This window comes from Thunnus albacares, chromosome 13 (assembly GCF_914725855.1).
Source record: "Thunnus albacares chromosome 13, fThuAlb1.1, whole genome shotgun sequence".
Taxonomy (NCBI): Eukaryota; Metazoa; Chordata; class Actinopteri; order Scombriformes; family Scombridae; genus Thunnus; species Thunnus albacares.
The window spans coordinates 15,997,394-16,014,413 of NC_058118.1; the positions used below are offsets into that span (position 1 = coordinate 15,997,394).

Consider the following 17,020-nt stretch of genomic DNA (forward strand, 5'->3'; position numbering starts at 1 on the left):
GTCCTCTTGGTTCATTATTTCTTCCTGCTTCACAGCCAAAAGTCAGTTTTACCTCTATTTTCCACATGTAGGAAAACAATGATACGGGAGATCTGATGTAACTCCATGGTGCTAACACTAGAGCTGCAGTGATTAATCGATTAGTCGATCAAAAGAAAATTAATCAGCAACTATTTCGATTATCGATGAATTGTTTTGAGTCAATATTTAAGAAAAAACGTTGAGATTCTCTGGTTCCAACTTCTTAAATGTGAATATTTTTTATTATAAAGATATTTTCTTTTCTTTAGTCCTTTATGATAGTAAACTGAATATCTTTGGGTTATTGACTGTTGGTCGGGACAAAACAAGACATTTTATGTGGTGATTAACATTTTTCACAGTTTTCTGGCATTTTATAGACCAAACGACAAAGGCAATTAAACAAGAAACATGACGTAATAATGCATTTGGCTGTTAAATGAGAGTGAGTGCCAAAGTTGGCTTGGATGTCAGAGGAAAGTGAGTTATGAAGACTCAGCATCCGTAAAACGGTAACGTGGCACCATTCTAAAGCCTAAACTTTCAACAAATAATATTTCAAAAAATTTAGTTGCTTTCCATCACTTTCACATTGTCTATATCTGGAGAAGGGTGATGTTATTATCTAATAGACCTAAACTGGAGCACATTAGTTTAAATGTTGGCACACATCTGTCTTCAAATCTTATCTGCTCCAGAGGTGATTTCTGTAGCTTAATTTCTGTCTTTCACCATCTGTATCACATTGTTTTTTTATTTTCTTCGCTTACAGATACAGTTTTGTTTCACTGTTAAGCACCTTGTCATTTCATTCTCCAACTCATCTCTTGCCTTTGGTTTCACTGGGAAAGGGGGACACAGTCTAGACGTTGACAGAGGGATGAGAGGAGAATCGATTGAAGCATACAAGAGCAATTTCACGTCTTGGCCCACAGCTTCAAATACTCCCCCCCCCCCCCCCGCCACATCAGTGGGCATTTTGAATGTGCTCACAAATGTTTGTTTGTTCATGTATGTGCATGTGTGGTTGGTGTATGGCCGAAACAACCGATTGGATTTCTCCACCATGGTCACCTTCACGCTTCCTCTTCTTGTCGCCTCACTGACCTTCATTGTTCCTCATTTGAATCCCTGTTTGAATCTCTCTCCGTTCCCTCTCGCGCTTTCTCATTTCCTCCCTCGATCCCTGGGGCTCGCCTCCAGTACTGTCAGCATTTCCCCTGAAGCATCACACCTCGACATCACTATCATGGCGTCTGTACAATATCAGCACTTTGGCGGCGTTGTCTGCTAATCTATCTCGTCTTTTTCTCTCCTCTAACTATTACATTTCTTTCTGCTGGTCACGACACCTTTAACACTTAGTTAATTGAATTTATTTCCTTTTTCTTTTCTCTTGTTGTCTCACTTCTTCTGTGCTTTCCTGCTTTCATTTCTCTCTCTGAAAGTATGTATTTGAGTTTTATTCTCCCAGTGGAGATGAGGACGACAGAGCCTCGCCTAGCTGAGGCCTGATGTGGAGATGGGGCGGTCTTCGATCCTAAACTGTTACAGATGCTTATAGACAGTGGGAAGTGTCACTAGTAAAACCAGTGGAAATATTCTAGTGAAGCTGTCATCTTGTGGCATTTCTTCTCACTTTCCCACATGCTTTCTCTGGTCATTTATTAAGTATCATCACTCTTTGTGTTGACTCTGTAAATATGTGGAGAAGCTTATGCGTTCGTCCCGCAGACAAAGCACCGGACAGAGTCGAGGTGCTGGCAGACACTGGTCTTAATCTGTCTGACAGTCAAACAGCCTCACACAGGTTTCCAAGAACAGGTCCATTGGAGCGGCAAGAGAGTGTGAGTGATGATTCTTGGGGCGATGTTGTGTCATTAATCAGAAAAGCTAATAAATCATGGGAAATTAATTTTATTTTAGGCAGAGCGCAGCAGTTTTTCAGTAGCAATAACTGGCAGTGTTTTTGTGTGTTTTATGGTGAATGGCAGCCTCACACCCGGGTCTAGTTTTTAGTCCTTAGAGGTGTATTGTGCAATCAAACTGCAAAGTCGTGAATATGATGTGCTTTTAAACCTCACAGTTAATAAATGAAGCTTCTGCTGAAGAAATAATATTAAGACTAGCACACAGTACAAATAAAAATGACAAACTTTACAGTGAAGTCAGATGTAAAACAGTAATACAGGGTGTTACTACCTTGATAAATGCTAAATCAATCAATCAAACTTAATTTGTATAGCATCATCATACACATTAGTGTAATTCAAAATGCTTCAAAGATGACTGACAAGCCAATAATAAGACAGAACAAATGTAAACAGTAAAACAATTTGAAACTAATGCACACAAGAAATAAAAATTATGAAAATGCAATAAAAAACAATAAAATCACTTTAAAATAAAATAGAGTAAAATAAAAACGAGATAAAATAGATGACAAAACAATGACAAATAAAATCTATGGGAGGGAAAATATTTTAAAACAAGAATACTATAAATATACATAATGTCCGTAAAGCATTCTTATCGGAAGAGACGCCACAAAATACCCAAGTATCGGAGTTTATCTCATGCACAATTGATGCTGTGGTTTAAATTGCAAGTAATGCATGCACATGCATCCGCTGATATGTTTCTGGTGTAACAAAAAGATAATGATCTTGTGGTGTGAAAGATTGCTGTGACCACATATGTCAGAGCACTAAAGTTAATCAGATGTTCATGCTTTCAAACAAGAGTCAGTCCTGTTAAGTTAACTTCTGGCTCTATTAGTCTCCCACCATCAATCAATAATCAAGGGGTAAGTCTAGTCAAGTTGATCCACTGACACCGTTTGTTTGAGATACTAAATCCACAATCACAGTGAAACATGCTTATTTCAACCCAATTTTTAATTAAAGTAATTAATTTTATGATGTTTCATATGTAGCTTAAAGGAATTTTTTTTGGCAAACACACACTAATAATTGCTGTCTTTCTGTGAGTTAGATGAGAAGACTGATATCATTCTAATGTGAGGGCGGTATCAATCTTCTCATCTAACACTTGGCAAGAAAGCAAATAAACGTATTTCCCAAACTGTTCTTTAATGCTGTTATTACAGCTGTGAATCAGAAAAATGGCCTCATATCCAAAAATCACAGTGGCTGCAACAGTTTGTTCCATTATTCACTGTCATCTCCAGATACCATCACCATTACAATATGTCTCTCTGCTATTCAGACTTTCTCAAGTTTCTCAGAAAAGTGAAGTAGTCCAGAACTTTATTATGTCAACATAAGAAGTCGATACTGTATGTAGCCTGCATTGTTATCCTGTCTGACTGCTTGTCTTGCTCTGATATGCCATGAAAAGGGAAGTAGCATCAAAATGAGAGCAGCTTAAGAAGTGGCATGGTGATAAGCATGGTCTTGTTTAAATATTTAGCTGAAATTGAACCTCAACTACTCTCCACCAGGCTAGATAGCACTGCAGCGTGTTGTAGGGTCCATCAGCTCCTGCAGACCTTTCACACTCTGTAATGTCACACAGTAATGTTGGATAAAGATCCCTTTGATCTCTGTTTCCACACACACTGTCCCATCAGTGTGAGGGTTGCCAGCGTGTAATGTACAGTAGTTTACTTCAGTTTTGGCATTGGCTCACATTTGGCATGTCAATTAATTTGGCCCTGGGGTGTTGGAAGAGCCATTTAGAAGTGTGAAGAAGAGAGATAGAACGTGAGGGAGGAGGCATCCATGCAAAGTAAACCTGCGTCAACTTCTTGTGACAGCTCTGATCACAGAGAGGAGGGGTTAGGAAGAATGTTTGATCAAAGGCATCTACCTACCTGGCGCCTGTCAGGAGAGAGGAATGCAGCGTTGTGTGTGTATGTGTGAGTTAAGCGAGTTCTGCGAGAAGAGATGACAGCATGAAAGGGAGCTCTACCTGTTTCTGGAGAGGGGAGAGGCAGCTGATGGATTAACGGGTTATCTGTGTGTAAACGGGAAGAAGGAAGTGATGAAGAGAGAGGACAGAAAGCAGAGAGCTGTCGGGTACAGCACCGGCTGGAACGCAGGAAACAGCTGATCACGCTCGTGACAGGAGGGGAGAGGGAGTGGAACGAGGAGCGAAGTCAGGACGTCAGCATATCAAAGGACGGGTCTTTCTGAATGACAGTACAACTGACAAGGGCTTAGAGAGAGATGAGCTTTGCTGGAGCATTTGAGTAATGAAACATATGATTGACAGCAGTGAGAGCTGCAGAAAGGAAGAAGGAGTTTTGTTTTTCAGTCTGTCCTGTATCCAAAATCCAGAGTTTTGACTGCAGCAGAATAATGACATTCATGGCAGCGAGCACAACACTGTAAAAGAAAAAGAGTCAAAGTCTGAAAGAGACATTAAAATACAAAAAGCGTCAGTGTCAAATAATGAGTTTCTCCTATAATTATAGCGTTAATTATATATTTTTATAGCTGTAGGTGCAGGATCTCTTCACTTTGTGCAATTAAATTGCCACAGTGAGTGTTTGATGCTACTGTGAGGGAAAGAACCTTAAATTTCACACCACTAACTGCAAAGCAGCCATTAGCCACCACAGGAAATGAACAAGAAGCCCCAGAAAGTGCATCTGATAAAGGTCTGTGGTGTTGGCTCTCACAAGCTCTCTTACAGTAGTTCCTCTTTTTAATGATTAATGGCCTCTAATAGAGTCCAACGGGAAGAAGGCCTGTGTTTTATGTGCACTGAACAGCCTGCATGCTTCATGCAGAAACAGGGACACACAAGAAACTACAGGAAATCAACTATTCTTACAGTTAGAAATCTACTTTTACAAGCTCAATATGAAGTTTCAGCTGTACAGACAATAAAGTTTTTTGATGATTCTGCATGTTAAGCATTTGTCAACAGAAAATTATCAAAAGAGGAAAAAAACCCTGTAAATGAAATTGATTATGGAAATAATTATTGTAATAACAACTTAAAGGATGTTCCCCTCAGTGCAAAATACCCACCAGAGCACCTGTAATCACAGAAAAGAACATCCTGTATTATTTTAATGTTATTGTGGCTTTTGTGCCAGCGTTTTTGCAGCCTGGATTTGTTGAATCCAACCAGGAGATGATAAATGCGTGCCCCTGATCCGGCAACCTCTGAGGACAAAATTATCAATCCTGGTTCTACTATAGTAGAGTTTAATGATTGCTGTCAGTATGATGTGCAGAGATGAGGCCATTTTTTGTGGTGATAATTCAGACATGGCTGCTACAGCTGAATGATCATAGAAGTAACATTGGCTAGAATCATTTGCATTGTACGACACAAAAGAGCACAACACCGTTTTTGCTGTCTAAGAAAAGACAAATTGATTGCATGTTAGTCATGTGATGAAATTGAATCACTCTCAAATTTAATTTTGCCTTTCAGTCATGTAGAGGCAAAAGCAGTAGCCAGAAAATCAACCCTTGTTAAAAAGAACAGCAAAACATGTAAATCTTTAAAGCTGTACATATGAAGTCAAAATGAACTGCATCATAAAACATGTATATCTATGAATGGTCAAATATAAAGATATAGAACATGAAACTAACTCAGATATTTTGAAATGCTGTTCATGCTGAGTGAAACTTTGCTAAGTCTGGTTTGGCCAAACATTGTTCATTTTGAGTCTAATAGGAGCAATAATCGACTGAGACTACACGCATGGTTTGAGAGCGAATGTACAAACTTCTGCTAGTGAACTTTCCTCTGGAACATTGTGTACAAGTACAAAAGTACAATAAGTGATGTCAAGTCATCGCACTGCTTTCAAAAAAAGTTGGGTTTTTTTGTTGGTTTTTTTTTACTTTTGATCAGTTACTCAACAGTTTTTGGCAGTGGGAGCCCCTAAAACCATATAAATGTGAATCATCTGTCATGTTTTGGAGAAAGATATGAGCAAGAGCAACCTTCTTTTGGCCGAGATGATTGTTAGATCATCCCTGATGGAGCAAGAATTGGAGAGGATAGGACTGATTTAAGAGATAGAAGGAAAGCAGTTTCTGCATACTAAGTTCAGTGCATGTGTCACATTTAACCTCCAGCTTTGAGTCTACAAGGACGTCAGAAGAAGATGGATATTTCTATCTTACGAAGAATAAAACACTCTCCTCATGTATCGCCTGCTGGTGGTAATTACTGCAGCTGATTGGATTATAAAGGTTCAATCTCAACTGCGCTAAGCATGAGAAGAAAATCTACTCAACCACAAACGTGCATATGATAATAGATATACACATTACTGCATGACTCTGATAATGTAAGCCCCTTTAGCGTTACCAAAATACGACCAGCCTGTGTTATTGTAATATTACGGTGCATTATTATTTCGTGCACTGTCGGAGAGGGCTTACACATAGTGTACGTGCATAAAATCAGAAAACAGGACAAAACAGCACAGATGACTAACTAGCTCCCTGGTTACCACCAAGTGTTGGCATGGCAACCAGCAGAGCATGACTGTAGGCATAATCAGTGATGTTGGAAGAAATCTTGACCAGTCAGATTACTTGGCTGAAGCTGTCAATTCATTTGTGTAACAGCAAAAAAAAAAGACAATCTGTCAATTCTGCCGTATCAGAAGTTAATTTGACACCTGTTCTAAAGATACTCACTCCGCCGCTTTTTGTCAGTTTTGTAAATTATATCCGTATATCATAAAGAAAACCTCACCTGGCCTCTCTAGTTCATGCAAACAACAGATACCTGATGTTTTACATGTTATACCTGTAGTGTATTAAAAGCAGGTATTAAGTGGGTCAAAAACAAACTATGACAAACAAGCTATTATAGATAAGTAGCCTATAAAGATGGTTAAGTTAATAATAAACAAACTGCAGCTGGGTCAAGGTCCTACTGTTTATTTCTAGGTCTTGACTGCAGAGGTCTGTTACATCCCTTAGCAGACTATAGCGAAGCAGATTTTTGTGCCGTGCACAAACAGTTATATGTCTTGACATCAAAGCTATATTTGGATAGCCTACAAACACATCCTAACTTTGCTTTGACTCCTGAGTGGAAGTCCTGTGCCTTTATTGTGTTATGCCTTTGATGAATGTTACTGTGCCTGTTTAATATGATGTTCATGATCCATGTTATCAAGTACCAGTACCCGCGACAGATGTTAGCCCTGTGTGACAAAAAAACGCAACCCCCTCTTTTATTTGAGGAGAGGCAGTCCAGCTTCTGGCAAAAATTTGCAGGGTCATCTGGAAAAAAAGTCCAACTAGTCTCAACTTTTGCTGCAAAGCTATGTGATGTCAGCTGGCAAGGCACTGCTTTGGCCAATCACATACATGCAGTGTTTCCCAAACACAGGCTCAAATCGGGCGGCCGGCCCAGGTAGATTAAGGCTCGCCAAGGTAGATAAAATCCAAATCCCAATTTTTTTTTCAATCAACACACAAAATTATCATTTCAGCGGACCTTGAGCCCCAGACATGCCATATAAATATAAATATCACAATACTGATAACTGTAGCCTAAGTTTGAGACAACAGAAAGGCGACGTTGTGCTAACAACCCGAAGATTTATTCCTTTTCAATGGCAGGAAACACAATACAGCCACTGATAACTAACTGCTATATTTAGAGCTTAACAAGATATTCAAGGCTGACGAGTGACGACAGTTGGCTAAACATTAACATGATAAACAGCGGGCTACAGCTACGTACTGACACTCCCCCCCCCCCCCCCCCCACACACACGCCAGAGAGCCTCTTGTAGGGCAGCTAGCTGAGCCACAACACGGGTACCACACAGAAACTTTTTTGAAACGGCCATGAATGTGCCTCTAGTGACGGTCAAAGCTCCAGTGGACTCCCATGCCTGGTTATTTTGCTTGCATTTCATTGTCACCCACAATTGCCGTCCATCTGACCGTCACCAATCTGTTCAGTGTCTCCATAAGGAGGCGGAGGGTAGTGGGTCTTAACCTGAGGAAAACACTCATATGCAAGTGAAGATTCCTTGTAAATTAGTTTGCAATGTGAACAGCGTATTTTAATTGTTAACAGTGAAATCATTGTGTCGAAAAATAAGATAGTTGCCGCTGTGATAACATTCCAAAGTTGTAAAATCCTGTCTCTTAATATTATAAACCATTGTGAAGTGTTTTTGGCATCTGAATTTATATGTAATTCCAGCTGGACCTCCTGGATGCTATTTCATTGTCTTATTGGTACCTGAAGCAACCCACACCTCTGCGTTGTTTTAACGCAAAGCTGTTTTCAGTCAGAATGCCTGTGAAGAGTAAGAAAGTACAGAGTAAGAGTGAAGAGTGTGTCAATTACAGAAGACAGATTATAGTCACTTTGACCTGAACATGTTTTTTTGTCACTGTAATTTTTTAATCTAGCAGGTTATTTACTGAGACTATAGATGTAAATGACCTGTCATGAGCCATGAAAAGTCAGAAAAAACAGGCTGGAGGGACCTGCAGGAAACAGAAAGGTTGCTGAAGCGAGAACTTTGTAATGTGTCTTTTAATGTGCGTTTCTCTGTCTCCGTCTCTCTCACTTACTGTTTTGGCTACCGTCTGTCATCCTCTGTGTGTGTCCAATAAAACAGAACAGCAGATTTTTTACACCTGCTTTTTCCCCAGATGTGATGTTTCCTGTTATCAGGTGCATCTGTTATTTGTATAAATTTTCCATTTCCATTCCTTTCGCCCATATTTTACTCCTCTAAACAGGGATGCTTGAAAACACATATTGCATGAGGCCAAACATGCAGCTTTCAGCAGTGAAGCTTTTCTTCTGCGTATCGTGACGTGACGGCACATGCAGAAATCATTAACTGTACAAAAGCATGGACATAGAATCACCCACAGATTTCTAAAAACGTTTTGAAACCTGCAGTTTGCATTTGCTGCTGACAAATTCTTTTTAATGGGGTCCTCTACATATAATATGACGTATTTCTGCTCCTTTCCAGGATGGAAATAGCCAGCTGGTAGCCTCAGCTGGTACATTTTTCTCTAGTTAGTTATGTGTTAAGTCATCAAATAAATATTAAGAGACCACAATTTGACTAAGGAAAATAAAATCATTTGAGAAGTTTTGAATTTGCAACAAAAATTGCAAGTTTGAGAAATGACCTAAAAAGTAATTGGATGCAGCAAATTGAATAAGTAATGTGATTAACACCAAATCCTCTTTTGTGTACTCTGCACATGTAGAGTAATGCACTAAACCCAACACAGTTAGACACACATACTCACAGAGGCAGTGAGATTACAAATCTTTGCCTTAGGCTTTGTTTCTCGTATCACACTGTCATCAGTCAGCCGCTGTTACGTAACCTCCCTGTCTGTGTAGATGTGCGCACACAAAGGAGGGAACTCACACAAAGAAGAAAGACACTATTTATAATATTGTATTCTATAACTCAAAATGAGGCTTTTTGTCAAATCAAGACGGTTGATTTTCCTGTGAGTTTGCTCCAAATACAACATCTGGCTGCAGCTTCAGATACATGCATTCATTCTGTTTTTAATTAAAGAAAACAATGATTCCTTGACAGAATTTGTGTGCTAATCGCAGCTAATAATTGCAGTCACTCTTTATGTGAGTCACTGAGAGCTCGCAAAGCACTTATTATTCACTCAGTTTTGACTAATTAAAAAAAACAAGATGAGCGTCTCTCTGGCTGCTCTTTTTCCTCTTTTTCTGTAGGCACAGTCTGTACAGAAGTTGCCCAACAAGCCACAACATGGCCTATCGTCTCTCACAATTTAGAGCTGTTTATATTAATTTAAATTAGTCGGTGCCAGGAAGAAAAAGTAATTATCAATAAGAATCGACGACTGATAATTCATGTGGGATTTGTGTAGCCACATTCTTGAGTTTACTCCGTGAGGATTTTCTCTAGATTTACTGTGCAAGTCAAAGCAGGCCGACTGCTGGTTCCAGCTGGCTTGTTTTAAGCAGAACACAGTCTGGCTAATCACCCACCTCCTCTCTTAAATTCATTCATACAGTTAGGAATCCACATTGACAGCAGCGGCTAACCTTACTGTGTAGACTACGTACAAAGCTGCTCTAATATATTCCCACAGGAAGGCTTCCCACTCTATAATTTGTTGACTGCTGTAGAGGGTCTAGAGAGCAGCAATACTCTTTAATGCACATATAAACATACACACAAACACACACGCACATTCACACACACGATTGCCTTGAGAAAGAGTTTAGAGTGGTACTCGGGGAGGAATAATTATAGATGGCATTGAATTTCCTGCTTTCCACCGTGCACAAACAGTGTTTAGCCAAGAGGGTTTGCTTACTTCACATGTTTACACCATGGCATTACTTGGCAGCAGGGTTACATTATTGTAGTTTAGAGTGTGTTTGAATGTCTGGTCTGCAGCGATGAGTGGGGAGCTGCGTCACTACAGTTTCCTGCACAAGGAGCCTATTTCTTTATTTCTTTATTTATTTTTCAGGAGTAGCCGGGAATGGCAATCCAGCTTACAAATACTTAAGTCATGCTCAGTATGTTGCACGAAGCCTTCATAGAACTTATTTCCGACATCATGAGCTCAGAGTACGTCTGGTTGTAGTCCAGGACGTGCAGTTTATATGCATGAGTAAGTGGGCTGTTCGCCTGCAGATATATGCGTATGTACTGTATATGTATGTTTATGCATGAATGCATGAAGCGGCGCTCTCCCATACCTGGAGCTGTTGTATTTGTTACAGACAATAGATTGTAATTGAATATACTTTCCCTGAGCTGGCTGTGAAACCTCATTACCATCCCCCTCCGTGAAAGAGAGTCCAGGGAGAAGGCAGCAGGACCCCCAGAGAGAGGGGGGATGGAGAGGAGAATTAGTAAGAGAGCATGGTTCAATTCAAATCAGAATCAGAAAAGAGGAAGTGAAGAAAAGTAGAACGGGAACAGAAAAAGCCCAAATTGAAAAACAACATTTCAACAAAAACATATTTCTCAGTAAGATGTTGCTCCACAGTGACGGCTCTAGTGCTCGTTGGCATCAATTCTTCAAGTCTCTGAAACTTTACTGGAGGGATAAAACATATTTGGAGAATGCTGTCGAGCATGTCTGTCCAAAATCATCCTGTAGGTGTTTGATTTTGTTGAGAAGTGACTCACATTATGTTTATGCTCATCAGATCATTCTGTGACCTTCTTGCATTCATAATGTTTCTTTCTATTGAGGTTTTTCCTTCCATTCATCATCCGTCTGTTGGAAGAAAATAGAGAGAGAGAGAGAGAAGCGGTATGAAGAAAGTGATGGAGAACGCAAAGGAGGATGGAAAGGGGGGGGGAGAGAAGATTGAATGTCATGCAGGGTGATGATAAGAGGAGAAAGGCTGAGTTTACCTTGTTTAATTGAAGAGAAGCTCAGTGCCTCTTGTTATTCTGGCCTTGTACATTCCTGCACTGTATACTGTGCAGAGCGGCAGATTGACAGAGTGTGTGCATGTGTGTGTGTGTGTGTATGGGGGGGAGGGTGGGGTTGAAACAGACAGAGCGAGGGAGGGAGGGAGGGAGGGAGGGAGAGGGGGATGCAGACATTGCTGCAAAGAGAGGAAGAGACAATATGATGTGACACTATGTGGAAAATGGGCAGGAGGGGGAGGTGGGGTGCGCTATCTTGTAGGTGTTATCAGGTTAAGCCACCCACCACTGGCTGTCGCCATGGTGACACCATGGTAACGACCAGGTGTTCAAGCAGGAAGGAGCAAGACCTTCCTTGTGTAAAAGGGTTTCCTCTGCACGTTTCGTCCTCATTATTTCTGTGTCTGTCAGTGTCACTCTTGTTTGTTTTTTTTAACATAGGGGTGTATGCATATCAAAAACAGCAAAGACAAAGAGCAAATGTAACTAGCGTAAATGTCAGTCGCTTACATTCTGCAAATTCCTGCTTTATGATCTGTATCTATTGTTGAAACACACCCATGTGAAACGCAGCAGGAGGAAACAGTTGATTGTTGGTGTTGTTTATCATATGGTTAGTGCACATATACTGTGCGTAGGTGTATTTGTGTGTTTCTCACTGTTTGCCTGGCTGCACATGTTTGATACAGTTCTAAATGGCTCAGAGTATTTTGAATATACATAAAAACAAAAACAGAAGCTCAAAACTATCAAGTTCATCTGATCTCTCAAGAGCAGCTTTACCCGTGTATATGTACTCTATGTTTGCGGGGTCAATGATGAGGTCAAATACGACTTTCATATGATTATCACTTTATGTGTACGTGTGTGTTGTTTTGTATATATATATGTGTGTGTGTGTGTCTTCCATGCTTAAACCTATAAGCTGATTTGATAACGTGCTTACAGAGATCTCTGTTTCAATCCGTTGGTGTTAGCTCTGTTACATCACTGCAGCCGGCTCTGTGCGTTCGTGTGTGTGTGTGTGTGTGTGTACGTATACACGTGTGTGTGTGTATGTATGTGTGTCACTTAGTAGAGTCCGTTGGTTGCGGGGGGGATGTATGGCATAGAGGGCTAACAGACACTCGTCACATGACAACAACACACTAGGAACAATGACACACACATGCTCATGCCATGCAGGCCAGACACACATATACAGTAAGCAAAGGCAAACACACACCACAGACCTTTGCTTATGCTCTTAAAGGCATACCGTACCGGTGTTTAACACACATCATGCCAGTCAAGAGATAACCTCTGATCTGCATCCTAATGCCAGGGAATTTAATTGATATGCAAATGGTAAACATCACACACACTGTGCTCAGTTCACTTCTGTTTTCTGACTGCATGTGAGTGATTTAAGGTGAGAGATAAAGAGATGTGGCGCCTAGCAACACAAATCTCTGCCTCTCCTCTTAAGTGTGATTATTCCCAGCAAAGTCACAATAACCAAATGTAAACAACAAATTTATCTGTCTGTCTTCATTATTCATTCGCATGTTAAAAATGTCAACAGTGGCTTTTTCAGACTGGTAACCAGCGAGTAGAGACGGGGACACACCCACACTGATTATAGTTATGTGACTGGAATAAATTTTACTCAGTCAAGTGGTTTTGAGAATCATACAGCTTGTGGTATTAAATGATTGTAATTGTTTTCCCTTTGATCAAGTCGCTGCATCGTCGTTCTCACTCAACAATTTAAAAAATGTTTGATTTTTACAACTGGAATCAGGACCTTTGACAATATAAAGGGAGAAATAATAATAGAAAAAGCTGTCAAACAGCGCAGTGTGCCGTGAGTGAGAATTATTTTATAATCCATTTCATGGAGTTTCAGGTCAAAGCCATAAGTTCACCTCACTTTTATGAAGTTCACTCACCTCCAGCTCTCACGGAAGAGTTTATAGCCCTTGTTGCCCTCAACCCTCCATGCACCAGTTTAAAATATGTGTTGTTCCTCAGTCTACTGTGCAATAGTGCAAACTGTCTCTGTACTTCCTCTGTTGTTCTATATGCTGTCTGACTGTCAAGACAAAAGAAATCTTAGTATGTAGATGGAAACACTCATTATGTGTGGGGTGTCTCATGTCTGTAGGTTTCAATAAGCTTATAATCTTAAAGTCCGTCCGTTAAAAATCATCTACTGGATTGTATAATTACATGCTGAACTGTCCTTCAGCAAGACCAGCTCCAGAGGTGCTGTCCTGTAGCTGACCCTGATCTCTGACCCCCCTGTAGCGAGGCCAGAGAAAAGAGGACTAGACCACTGGGGAGAAGAGTCTCACACTGTTTGTGATTTATTGTCGGTGCCACTGCTGACCACTGGAAGAAAGTATTTAGGGCAGGTGGCAGCCTGTAGTATAACAAATAAACTAATTGTTGGTGTTTTGTGGACTGTTTTACATTGTGAGAGCCAAGTTTGGTTGTATTGAATTTACAATATACTACTTATAGCCTAATTTATAGATAATACATCTAAATTTACCAAATCACTGCAAGCCAGATTGTTTTTAACTCACATTCAGGAAATTCACCTTAAAAATGCTGCACATAATAAGCCTCTAAGTTGTAGTTAAATCTTGCGCTGAGAAAACTTTTATTTTAGTCTCATGAAGAATGACGTATAATAAAGTATCATGTTCAAAGAACTACATGTGGTTTAATCTCTAGACCATATAACAAGGCAAAGATGATTTAAAAAAAAAAAAAAGTGTGACTAAAGACAAAGAAACAAAGAGTTGGAATGATGAGAGAAAAATGAAGAGGAAGTTTGAGAGACAGATGGGAATTGATCCTGCGGAAGGACGCCCCTCTGGGTTCTCATATCCTTCCCGTTTCCTATTAAATTACTTAACTTGACCCTCTGATCTGACTGTTTGTGTGATGTTTTGTTGGATGTGTCCATTACTGTTTCTCACATGTAGTCTAAACATATACGTGATGTTTTTATGTGTTGCAGATAAACCTGCGGCTCATCTTAGTCAGCGGGAAGACGAAAGAATTCCTCTTTTCTCCCAACGACTCGGCGGCAGACATCGCCAAACACGTCTATGACAACTGGCCGATGGGTGAGTGGATCAGCTCAGATACTTAAGTGATCATTACTGGCATCCAGTTACATGCATACCCCTTTTAATATATTGTATTTTAACACAGAGACAAATCCACAGAGACCTATCATCCAACTATCACTCAACTCTGCCGTTCCACAGAGCTTTTTAGCGTGTGCAATACAATCTGGTACATCTGCTATTTCCACACATTCTGCTCGTAGATAATAAAAGATACAAATACAATTTAGCCGCTAACTTCACTTAGAAACCAGATGATCTGACTTACCCTGGCACTATTTTCTATAGCAAAGATAAAAGCAGCTGAGGGCCTCCAGTATACTGTGTATCCAGAGAGCTGAGATCACATTCAAACCCACTGCTAATTACTTACATGTAGGTCTATATGGCAGTGTGGGAATGTGCAAATCTTTGGTGTGGGTAATTAGAGCGCACTCCTCCTTTCAGCCTGATTATCATTGCATACAGGAATGTGTGCTCGCTGTACAGCCACCTCCTGTCTGTAATACACCCACTCCCTAACTACTGCTACAACACTGTTAGAAATCATTTGATACCGCTGACCTAACACCACCTTCAATTCTGTGCAGACTGTAACCTTTTCTCACGGTGCTGTGAATGCTGCAGTTTAGGAGTTAAGTGCATGAAAAAAAAACTATAAATTACACCGATGGACTCTTATTCTCCGCGACAAGATTAGCCTCTTGTATATGGGGTCAGTTTTCCTTTCCCCCCTGTGTTCCTCTCAGACTGCAGATCTGAACCCTGTGAGACCCGGAGCAGGCACTCAGTCAGCACCAACACCCTCCGCTTAGCTGGAGACAAACATCTGGTGGCCAGACGCTGCTGCCATGCAACTCTCCACTCGTTCGTTGTTTTCTCTCTCATTTAATGCCTTCACTTTTGTCTTCGGCTCTTCCCAAGCCACACCTAGTGTTCCTCTTCTGCTTTCTCACATTCTGCAGTGCATCCCGCAAAGCCCACATAATATACATTCCACATAACGATCTTAAATAAAAGACCATATATGTCTTGAAATATCTTCAATGTGGTTGTTGGTGGTCGTTTTTCTATCATCATGCAGTGACTGATGTCTTTCCTCTACATTGTATGTCTGATGCAGAACGAGGCTAACGCAGTAGTTTAAAATTCAAAGCTTTTCATCATGTTTGCTCTGCTGAACTTTAATCAAAGCCCCTTAACAATTAAATTCCTTGTGTCCTTTTCTGAATTGCTAATTTAGACTCCGGTAACCTTCATTAGCAGCGCTCAATCAGAAATGGGCTTTGTTTATTTTGGCGTTTAATGCAAATTTAGCAGTGAAAATGGTCATTATTGAGTCTGCATCTTTACTGTGTGAGGATTATACAATAATGATGACAATTATGGTGATAATGTGTCGGAGAGAGGTAGATAAAAACGATTGATTTCAAGAACAAATGTGTCAAATACCAAAGATGAGATAAGCAGGAGAGGGGCAATAAATGAAACATTTCATTTTTCTTTTCGACTCTCGCTCTTACCATCTGTCTTTGCCCCTTTTTTTTCCTCTTTCAGACTGGGAGGAAGAGCAGGTCAGCAGTCCTAACATCCTGAGGCTGATCTACCAGGGACGTTTTCTACACGGCAACGTAACACTAGGAGGTGAGAAAACACACCGAAACACACTCACTTTCACATGAAAGTACCCCTCCCCAAAAAAGCAAAAAAAGAGCTCATGTGCTCATAGACATGCACGTAAAAATCACAGCAGTGTGTTGCTGGAAAGTTCTTTGCTGTTCTCATCTTTTTCCTGAGCTGCAGAACAGAGGTACCTCAGTGCTCCGGACAAGCCTGCTTTGACGGAGAGAGGGAGGAGAGAGGAAATACAGAAAAAGAGAGGAAAGAGACTGGTCAGGAAAGGGGCAAGACTGGCGTTAGAGTAGACCTCAAGCAGCACAAAGAAGAGAGGGAGAGAGACGGGGAGGAGGGGTTAAAATGAATGCCGTGAGTGAACAGAAAAAGAGGATGTCTTCTTTTGATGCAGCCCACTTCCCTTCTCCCTGGCTCGTCAGGCTTTTTAGTCCACTTAACCCAATTTTGATTTGACTTGTGTTTCGTGTGGTTAACGAGGTCTAACCCTTTTACTCTCATTCCATTACTGCCATCTATCTGATAATTCCCTTATCTTTGGTTTAACATGTTTGCACGCTGACACAGAACCTCTGTTTTAAGTCGAGCCAACACTCCCAGCGGGTTTTTGAAATGCAAACATAGACACAACACACATATGTTAAAGCACACATCACATGATTGATAAACAGTTTTGGGGAGTAACAAGTATTGCAGCCAAGAAATCAATTACAATTTAGTGATGTTTAAGATGTTCCCTGTATTATTATTATTATTATTATTATTATTATTATTATTATTATTATTATTATTATTATCATTACAAAGTATACTATACAGTAGTTAGACTAGTTTTAGATTAGTTTCGATTGATAATCCA

General features: G+C 40.3%; 1 protein-coding gene across 1 annotated transcript in view; it reads left to right on the forward strand.

Annotated features, from left to right (window-relative positions):
- The window catches only part of ubl3a (ubiquitin-like 3a), a 40,099-nt gene that overhangs the window by 18,605 nt on the left and 4,474 nt on the right, over nt 1–17,020 (forward strand). Inside the window, exons 2-3 of the mRNA XM_044370115.1 lie at nt 14,418–14,526; nt 16,087–16,173. Coding sequence (XP_044226050.1) covers nt 14,418–14,526; nt 16,087–16,173 — 196 coding nt within the window. The remainder of the gene's footprint in view (nt 1–14,417; nt 14,527–16,086; nt 16,174–17,020) is intronic.